At 42.2% G+C, this 10,623-nt stretch overlaps 2 protein-coding genes across 5 annotated transcripts in view; both read right to left on the bottom strand.

The window, feature by feature from the left end:
- Positions 1 to 10,623, bottom strand: part of NLRP14 (NLR family pyrin domain containing 14) — a 286,975-nt gene that overhangs the window by 208,104 nt on the left and 68,248 nt on the right. The gene's annotated exons all lie outside the window — the stretch shown is intronic.
- Positions 4,958 to 6,876, bottom strand: RBMXL2 (RBMX like 2). Its single transcript, XM_011286755.4, has one exon. The coding sequence runs from the start codon at positions 6,446 to 6,448 to the stop codon at positions 5,264 to 5,266; it is 1,185 nt and encodes a 394-aa protein (XP_011285057.2). The 5' UTR covers positions 6,449 to 6,876; the 3' UTR covers positions 4,958 to 5,263.

The following is a 10,623-nucleotide window of genomic DNA, read 5'->3' as shown; positions in this document are numbered from 1 at the left end:
AAAATCCTGGCACTGTACTGGCTATTTTACTTATAAGGTACAATGAAGTCTACGCCAATTAAGCCAGAGAGTAAGAATTCTAAACCCTGCTAGATTTGAAGGAAAAAAGGTCTTGATAATATCTATCTGCCTCACTTCTGACTGGTTAGGAATGGGACACAGAGTCTGCTGGCAGAAGTTTTGGCTCACCCTAGCTGTCAAGAAATATAGAAGGCAGAGGCAGGGTGGGGGCTGTGAAGAATCAAATATCTCTCCAAGATTTCAAGCTGGGTGAGAACACCTTGAATATAAATACAACAAAACTCTCAAGTTGAACTTTCTGGAGACTTCTAGTACATAAGCAATTTTACCGGTCAATGGAAAGGATAAATACCAAAGGAAAGTCTGAGCTACTGCTATTTGCACAGTGCCCTGTACAACTGTTTAGTGAACCCACTGCAATTCCAGTCACTGTGCTGCAGGCTTTACATGCATTATCTTATTTTAAACTTTCACAATTGTTATGAGATATCATCACCATTCGCACATGAAAAAAACTGAAGGTCAAAACTTGTAATAAAACTGCCCAAGCCACATAAGTAAACAGAATGAAGACTCTTTTATACAACCAAAAGATTACCCTTCGACTATAATGAGCAGCATCCAAACATTACAGGGAAGCTTTGCTATTTTTTCCTAACGCTGTCCCTAAAAATTTCATAATACATCCTCAGATTTGCTCATTCTCCTTAAGCACTTTAGTAAATCTGATCAGTAGTGCATTCCACACTCCTCAATGCTCTGTAGTTGCTATAGTTTATTTTTTGCACTTGATACCCATATTAAATGTTACCCTCAAAATATTTATACTCAGAATAATTTTTAAAGAGTTGTTAGATGTGCTATACTATAAGAGAAATTATATTCAGAAACTACGTCACCACAAACAATACATGAATTCTGAAAGGAATACCGACTACCATTGGGTTCACACAATCTGATTCTGCTTGGTGAGTTCTTAAATATGCTCAAAAGAGTCAAGAACAGAGTAACCGTCCCCACAAAGGAAATTGCTATGCAAGAGAAGGAAAATCACATCACCTTTTTTAACATAAAGTCTAAAAGGGTAGCAGCATGAACCTCATATAATCTAATGGCTGAGACATATTAGAGGCCCCAGGTAGAAGGAATACAAGCAGAAAATTCTTCCCCATTTTACTTGGCCTGAGGCAAGGGAAGAAAGGGAGCTACTGTGCTTTAGAAAGGATGTCTGCCTCCAGCACTCTAGGAGAGTCCCGGGACCCAAAACAGGATTCAGGCTGCAGAGATGGAAGATGTTCAGGCCTCACCTGGTGGGGAACACTCAGTGATGTTGTTGGTTGCCACATGGACACTTTCGATCCTCCTGGAACCCTATTTTGGACAGAAGGAATGTGGAGATAGGGTCTCAGGAGTAGGCTGAGTCAAGCACAAGATAGAGAACACAAAGGTTTTGGCTAGGAGATGCACATTCTTTAAATTATATCCAGTGGGTAAGTCCTGTGAAACACCTGGTTTGCTCTCCCTCGCTCATCATCATGAAAGAAATTACAAGCAAGAGTTTTCAATTGCTAGATCTCTTATATACTTTCCTACAAAAATAGCTTTATACAGTAATTTCCAGTAAGAAGAATTGGGGCTGCTCTATTGCACACATACATGAGAAATCCATAGCCTCTGTATGCTGTCTTGAACTCATCTAAGCTCTGCAGGAGTCTTTATTTCCAAATGTTTACATCACTTTTTAAAAAGCTATTAATAGTTTTAATATTCAGATTAGTCTTCAGAAATTGGCATTTTGTTAATTGGAAAAAGGTTTTCATCGTTATTATACTTCAGAAAGGATGTCAAAGGGGAAAACTACACTCTCCTCTAAGATCTGGTTCTCAGATATGCAAATTCTACCCCTGAGGTTATGGTGAGCTAGCTATGAGCCCAGTCTGGGACAGGAGCTTATATAAAGAGTCAAATAGAATAAGGCATCACCCATAAAGTCAAGAGGGAGAGTCATTGTCAAGAGTGTTGCAACTGAAAGGCAGGTTCAGTACAATAGTTAACATTTTTGAGTAGCCATTACATGCTGGTGCTGTGCTAAGCTCTATTTTTCATATTAAAGCTTGTATTTACTTATATTTATATATATATATATATATATATCAAAATTATGGAATATCAAAGATATGCTAATGTACACACCACAGAAATTTAAGATGTCAACATTGTCATTTTTGCTTAAAGTCCACCTGTTAAAGAAATAAAACAATGCATGTTCGGCTAAGGCCCACTCCTCATCCATCCCACCTTCCTTTCCTCACTGAACTTCCTGACTTTTCATGTATCACTCCAATCATTGGTTTTTTCATTACACTTGTATTTATGCAACTTGCCTTTCCACCCAACAAATACTTTGATATTTACCTATGTTGATACATGTGGATCTGGTTGATTCACATTAGCTTCTACATTGAACTTCATTATAATAAGTCTCAGTTAATCCACTCCAGGTAGGCTGTTTCTACTCTTTTAACATTCAGAGGGCAGTGATCTTGTGGGTAACTCCTGGTGTACATGTGCGAGTTTCTCTAGGTCCTCTCCTTGGACTTTCTGAGTCGTAAGGTATGCACCCTCCAACTTTACTAGGCATTGCCAAAATTATTTCCAAAGTGATTATGTCAATTTCTACCTCTTTCAGAAAGGTATCAGTCCTTTTGCCCCCTTATTTTTCCCTTGGTGTTTTCTTTCTTAATGGTTTCTAAGCACTCTTGGGATTATTTCAATGCAAATACATTCTTCGAATTTATGGTTTTACATTTCACTTTATTAAATGTCCTATCATTAAAAAATATCTTAATAATATGGAAAATTCTAGCAACATGATTTCCTTCGAGGTTTGTATTTATGTCAAAAGTTCTCTGCCCCAGGACGATAGTTTTTCTTTATTTTCTTCTAAATATTTTTTAAAAATTTCCTCTTCAGGTTTATATCTTCAAACCATCTAGAATGTATTTTTTGTGTATGCTCAGTTAGGGGATCTCGTTTTATCTTTTTACAAAGAGATAGCCATTAAAAACAACAACAAAAAAAAGTCCATCCTTTCATCAATGACTTTTAAAGCTACCTCTGTCATATATCATGTTTTCGTATGCAAGTGGGCCTATTTATGGGCTCACTGTCTTGGCTCTGTTGGTCTGTCTATCCTTGTCTGTTGATATCACACAGCTTAAGTTACTATAGCTTTATAACAAGCTTTGATTATCTGGTAGGGTGAGTCCTTTCTAATTATTGTTTTTTTCAGAATCACTTTGGCTCTTCTTGCTCTTTATTCCACCATATGAAGCTTTAGATAAATCTCCCATTAGTGTCTTTTTCTTACCTGTTTCTTAAAAATTTGTGGTAAATGAAGTCATTTTCTTTTTTTTTTTTTTTTTTTTTAGTTTTGTGGCTGGTTAGCCAAATCTTTTATTCAGTATTCCATCGTAGATCACACAAATAAATGGGTATTACTGGGAAAGAGAAGGGAGCTGTGTGGAAAAATCATGTTGTAACTTCACTTGAAGTTGTACTGATTTTCCAAATTAATTTGGTGAGGTTAAGAATAGTTATGATAAAAAGTGTTCCCAACCATGACATGATACAAACCTCCATTTATTTAGTCTTTTTATAGGTCCTTCAATAAACGTTAATAAGTTTTCCATAAAGGTATTACACATTTTGCCTGAGTGATTCTGGATTTTTTTTTTTTTTTTTTTTTTTTTTTTTTTTTTTTTGCTATTTCTTGCATTTGATCTTCTGGGCCAGTAATGCAGCCTTTCCTATAATTCACCTACTTTATTATTTTGTCAAAAAGTCATGTTTTTGGAGTTGTGTATGTGAGTGTGTTACATTCAGATCTCTTTAAGTACTTTTTTGCTGTGCAGGTGCTCATCTGTTTCCTCCAGCAATTACTACGCAGAACATGAGTCCTACTATTTTAACCTGATCCTTCTTTCTCTGGCGACTAGAGCTCCTTGACTGTGCAATTACCTCTCTCTCAGATAAACAGGGAAATTCCACAGGTGCTGACTGAAAAAAGGTGTTTCTTGCCCTGAGGTTGGGGTAGAAAGTGCAGACTGTTACATCCCTCCTGAGGCACCCTGGGGGAAGCCTCTCTGATCTTTATCTGTTCAAGCCCTTCTCCCCAGCTTAACAGTACAGAACACTCAACCCATCCCCAGGTCCCTCACACCAGGATGAGTTCCTCAGACGTTGAAATGCCAAGCTCTCTCAAGAATTCTCTGAGCTTCTGAGCTCTGATGCTGCTTCACATTTGGTTCCTCCACCCCCAAGGGCAGAAGACTAATTCTCTCCATAGGAGCCAGCTAGCTGGCTCTAGAGCCAAGGGCAAGTAGCGTGGAGTTAGGTACAGAAGCCATTATGATCCCCAAATTCACCATTGGTGTATTTTCTACTTGTTTCTTAATAATTTGTTGGTGGTGAAAATAAATGCGATTAATTGATGTTTGTCTGGGATTTCTGCACCTCTGTGGTTGGTTGGCCAACTCTGTAATTTAGTATTCCATCCTTGTTCAACATATATGAATAGTATTTTGGGGAGCAAGGGAACAGGAGATTCTGCAGATTCTCAAAGTAAAGGCAAAAAGACAACATATGCCCAGCATTATCCACTTGCTTTTTTTAGACTTAAGAGTGAACAGAGCTTTTTTTAAATAGGCATCTAAATGATTTTTGTTGTTGTTGCTGGTCATTTTTTTTTAAATACTGGGAACACTGAGTCTCAGTCTGAAAAATACCCTGAAATCTTAAGAGTAGCATATACCAGTGCCCTTCCATTCCCGCCCCCCCCCCAAATCTTGTTGCTTTGAATTAACAGACTGATCCATTTTTCCATTTTTGGTGGGCAGAGACTGTCTCATTTATCAGGAAAACTTAGAAGAGAGGAAGCCTTTAGAAGAATTTTTACTTGGAAATATAAGAAGACTAGTACGCAGGTTCAAGTCATACTTTTAACATGAGCTTGTTGAAAGAAACGTTAACAATTCCAAAACGCAATTAAACGAGTTTTAACTTTTTCCTCCCAAAAAGCACAAAAAATATGGAGAGGAAGTGAACAGGAAATTTTAAAATTTTTTAAAAGGTAAAAACAACTCTTCCTTGTACTAATCCTTGGGTAGTTAGCATACAACTGACTCTTCTTTTCGTTAGTTTCTTTGAAAACGGAATTTTCAACTCCCAAGTCTGTTGGTACTTAGTATCTGCTCCGGGCTCCCCCTCTCTCCGAGCGGCTTCCCAGGCGGCCTCCGCCCCTGGGGACCCTGCGGCCAGAGCGGCTGTAAGAATTGCGCGGGGGAGGGCACCCCCTTTCCAAGGACGGGGAGAGCCCGCGGTCGGCTCTGCCTACCCGGTCGCGGCCCCTCGAGTAGCGGTCGCTACGGCCGCCGCCGTAACTGTCGCGGCCGCCGCCATAGGCGTCGGGCGAGCAGCCCCGGTACTCGTCGTAGCGGCCTCCCCCGCCGTACGACAGCGGAGGCCCCCGCATCGCGGCGGCGCTGAGCGGGTCCCCGTAGCTCTCGAATAGGTCTCGGTAGAAGCCTCCGCTCGGATGGTCCGAGAAGTCGCGGTCGCGCCCCCCGTAGCCGTCTCGGTCGCCATACCCTCTCGACGGACAGTTATCCCGGGCGTTGGAGTGGCCGTAATCGCGGTAGGTGTACTCTCGAGGCGAGGGAGCAAACTCGCGGGGGTCGCGGGCGCTAGGGTAGTCTCGGCTCGAGTAGTTGTCTCTGGGCGAGCAGCCCTCCTCCCGGGGGCTCAGGTAGGGGTCCCGGCGCGGGGGTGGCGGCTCCCGGCGCGGTGGGCCTGCATAGCCGTCTCGCCCCCGTGCGGCCGCGGCCCGCCCGCGCATTCCACCGCCGCTGCTGCGAGCCAGGCCCGACGGCGCGGCCCTCTTGGGGGGCGGCCCGGCCCTGCGTGGCGGCGGCCCGCGCTTCATGGGCAGCGGGGCCCTGGACGACCGCGGGTCGAAATCCCCCGCGTAGCTGCTGTCGTCCGCCGGCCCGCCCCGGGATGGGGGTCGCCGCGGGCCAACGCCGCCCCCGCGGCTCCCGCGCAGGCCCCTCGAGCGACCACGGCTGCGGGACGGCGGCGGCGCGCCCCGCCGGCAGCTCTCAAACGCCGGCTTGGTGGCCTGGGCCACCTTGATGGCTTTACCATCCAGGGTCTTGCCGTTCATATCTCTGGAGGCAGCCTTGGCGTCTGCCGGGCTTTCGAAGGTGACGAACGCGAAGCCCCTGGACTTGCTGGTTTCTCGATCTTTCATCAAGAGCACCTCACTGATGCGGCCATACTTGCCAAACGCGGCCTCGAGGCCTTTCTCGTCGGTTTCGGGGTTGAGCCCGCCAATGAAGAGCTTCCCGGGGCGATCCGCCTCAACCATGTCGGCCAGTGGTGGGCTCGGTGGAGGGGTAAGGCAAGGGTCAACGCCCGTTGTGGCCCGGGAACCGCTAGCTGATGGCGGCTCCTACCGGTCGGGTGGAGCGTCGTCGCGTAAACGCGGTCGGCGTCCCGGCTGCGCCCGTGGAACGCTGGGGTGTATGCCTTTGGGTCTGGGTGCGCAGCCAGGCAGGGCTCTTTCTAGTCGTGATTGGCTGGTGGCCCCGGGTCGACGTCGGGAAGGGCAGGGAAGCTTTGTGACTTTACTTCCAGCCTTTAAACTTTGGCTTCATAACCTGCCCCTGGCTTACAGCTTTTAATTCACCCCTGAAAGCTCAGCTGCAAAATGAAAAGCCGTTAAATGTGTGTGTGTGTGTGTATACATGTATGTGTGTGTGTGTGTATTCATTCCTTATGGGTCTTAATGACAGGAATTACAGTGCATTCTAATCCAATTTACCCAAACCATTTTCAAACGAAAAAAAAAAAAATCCAACTGAAAAATGAAATAAACGTGGAAAAATGCAGTTGGTACCTGAAAGGTATTAAGAGCAAGAATTTTTTCACTCGTCAATGGGGATGAGAAGACTTGATAGTGGGGGATTGGTTGTGGAAAAAGGAAAAAGAGAGTCATTCTTTGGATGCATAATTTTTCCCTTCTGCACCGTTTTCTTCAATTTGTCAGCCTTCAGAGGGCTGAGTTTTATGTAGTACTGCCCTTTAATAAAAAGGTATTTCACAGAAAGCCACCTTTAGGAAAAATAAAGAGAAAACATGAGAGCTCTTGGACATTCATCAGAGTAGCACCTTAGCAAGCCTAACAAACTGAAGCCTTTGCCTCTTCCTCTCAAGAGGAGGTACATCTCAGTGAAACAGAACATTTGGGTTCAAAGAAAAGTACACCATTCAAGTTTGTTCCATATGATATTCTCTGGATGGAGTAACTTGGTGAACATAGCTTTGCTTGAGATTTGACACCTAAAACCACTTTCTAAAAAAAACTATAGTATGTTTGGGGGCTTTTTACAAAAATACTTTAGATTTTTCAAAGGCTGCTTTATCAAAAGTTAAGTGAATAGTCATGAGATGTCAATGTTTGTGTATGTAATATGTGTACATATACATGTGCACATATGTGTTATGTTGGTTTACTACTGCAGTAGCTACACAGTATTGAAAGAGGTTGTGAAAGCAGTCATTTTTATGATTTTTCTGACTTTATGGGGATGTTTTTAAGGTTTTAAGATTTTTTTAATATGCACAAATGGAAGTTAAATGCATCACATCAGTTCATGTGATAAGTTGCAGTAACAGATTTTATTAAATCATTATTGTATTTGTAAGGTAAGTCTACCTGTTTGGGATGTATTTATTTTTAAATACATTTACTTTTGTTTGCTCATACTTTACTTAGAAATTTTACATTTCTGATGGGGCGCCTGGGTGGCGCAGTCGGTTAAGCGTCCGACTTCAGCCAGGTCACGATCTCGCGGTCCGTGAGTTTGAGCCCCGCGTTGGGCTCTGGGCTGATGGCTCAGAGCCTGGAGCCTGTTTCCGATTCTGTGTCTCCCTCTCTCTCTGCCCCTCCCCCGTTCATGCTCTGTCTCTCTCTGTCCCAAAAATAAATAAACGTTGAAAAAAAAATTTAAAAAAAAAAGAAATTTTACATTTCTGGTTCACAAGTTCGAGACCCGCATTGGGCTCTGTGCTGTTCAGAGCCTGGAGCCTGCTTTCGATTCTATGTCTCCCTCCCTCTCTGACCCTTCCCGGCTTGTGCTCGGTCTTTCTCTCTCAAAAATAAATAAACATTAAAAAAAGTTTCCTCTAATTGCTGTATTTAAGTTTAAAACTACTTCTCTCTATATTACTTAACAGTATGTCCTGAGCTGTGATACATGGTATTTTCAGTTGTTCAGTTCCTACCATTTTCTCATTTTCATTTCTTTCTTGATTCATGAATTATAAAGATGTTTTCAAACTTTCAAAAACACAGATTTTGGGAGTTATTATTTCTTAACATGTTTTGTGTGATTTCTTTTGTTTTTGTTGAGAATTGTTTTGTGACCTGCTGTCAGTGAGTGAGTGTGTGTGTGTGTGTGTGTGTGTGTGTGTCTGCCTGTCTGTGTAATGTTCTATATATGCCTGAGAAGAAAGTCTATATTCTCTAAATAGCGGGGTAGAATTCTTTCTTTATATTGTGCTGTTTAAATCTACCTTATCCTATTTTTATTTGATAGAATTGTCAATCACTGAGAATGGTTTTTACCTTTCCCATAATTGTGAATTTGTCCATTTCTCTTTATTTTTATGCACATTTTTGCTTCATGTAACTTAAGATTATATTGTTGGATATATAAAAATTGAGAATTGCTATGTATTTCTGATAACTGCCTTGATTATGTAATTGATCCTCATAATCCATAACATTTTTATTTTAATCTGTTTTGTCTAATACTTACATAGCTCAGTGTTTTTCATATCTCTTTCTGTCAGCTTACTGTGTGACGGTAACAATGCCCTTCTTGCCTTTTTTTCCCATCCTTCTTGCATTCTCTTGTACCAAATGAATTATCTTTATTCCTCTTTTTCCTCTACTAATATGGAAGCTTTGCCTTCTATTTCTATTCTTTAAATGTTTACCTAAATGTTTTTATTTAGGGCTAACTTGAAAGTTTATTTATAGAATCTTAAATTTACTGCCTGATTTTTACATATGCACATATCCATGTAACCATGACCCATATCAAGATCTATAGCATTTCCGTCACCCCAAATAGTTCCCTCGTGTCCCTTTCAAAACAGTACCTTCCTCCCAGGGGTAACCATAACTTATGGTGACTTATATCAACCATAACTTAGTTTTGCCTTCCCTTAAACTTTATATAAATGGAGTCATATAAAATAAACTGTTATGTATCTGGCTTATTTCACTCAGTATGTTATTTCTGTGATTCATCCATGTATTTGCATGCACCAGTGGTCTGCTCTTTTCGATTTTCTAGTACTCACTATATGACTATACTACAATTTATTTTTTCATTTTCCTGTTGATGGATAGGGGCTTGTTGGGGTAGGGGTGATTCTTGTTTCCTCCAGTTCTCCCAACACTGCCCCCCATCCAATCAGTCCCCAGTCCCAAAATACATCCAGACTGCACTCACTTAACTACTTCTGCACCTCTACTACCTTCACACAAATTATCACCACCTGAGGAATAATATATATACCCATATACATACATGTACATATACATTTGGTTTTTGTCCCCACTTCCTGGCACAGAGCTCCTAAAACCTTTGGGATTTCCTGAAGGATAGATTTTCTTTTGTTATTCATCAAAGCCCCTTTTGACCACACCTGAATTTATGCTAGTAAGGTTACTCCTACTGGGGGTCCTAGATAGTTTCAGGATGGGAACTAGTAGCCTAAGGAACCAACCCTGTGATTACAGGGTTAGAACTTTGAGCTCCCCTCTACACGCTCTCTCTCTCTCTCTCCCTCACACACACACACACACACACACACACACACACACACACACACACCAGGGAAGAGTGAGAGGCTGGAGATGTTTTTTAAATCTTTCTTTCCAGACAAAGTAAGGGACCATCGTGTGTCTGAAATTTTTGTTTCCTTTTGTTCCAGGGCTCCTCTCAGACTACTTTGGTGATGTCCCAGGAGCCCAAAGAGGCTACTACAATTCAATACTGTCTTTGGGAAAGTTTTGTCAGGGAGAAAGAAAGTAAACAGTACTAGGGCCATAGCTGCAAAGCATAAAGTCTGCAGGGGTTGGAGGGGAAGGGTGCTCAGTGAACTGACAACTTCCCGTACCCTTAACTAATGGTAGGTTACAAAGAGTCCTAGGGCTTTATCTCAACCTCAAGGGTATACCCAGAATCTTAACAATCAAAATCTTTCTTCACTGTGCTTCCAGAGCACTGGATCAGGAGTCGAGACTCACCAGATACCTAAACAAGCAAGCAGACTGGAGACAAAATGTCTCGATGCTTGCTAAGTCAGTCCAGTTGTCCTGTCCTAGGGTACTTTGGTGGCTCCGATTCAGGTCTGAGTAGGGACATCATAGAAGGGTCAGAAACAGCACCAGACAGTTGTTAAAGATGACAAGACAGACTTAAGTATAACTTAAACTGTATAAACTGAGCTCAGCTCCAACTCAAA

This window comes from Felis catus, chromosome D1 (genome assembly GCF_018350175.1).
Source record: "Felis catus isolate Fca126 chromosome D1, F.catus_Fca126_mat1.0, whole genome shotgun sequence".
In the NCBI taxonomy this organism is placed as follows: domain Eukaryota; kingdom Metazoa; phylum Chordata; class Mammalia; order Carnivora; family Felidae; genus Felis; species Felis catus.
The sequence above is the reverse complement of the archived record's forward strand: the minus strand, read 5'-3'. Positions and strand labels throughout refer to the sequence as shown.

Excerpts from the sequence above, each read along its gene's own strand:
- RBMXL2 (XM_011286755.4), bottom strand. The coding sequence starts at position 6,448 with ATGGTTGAGGCGGATCGCCCCGGGAAGCTCTTCATTGGCGGGCTCAAC.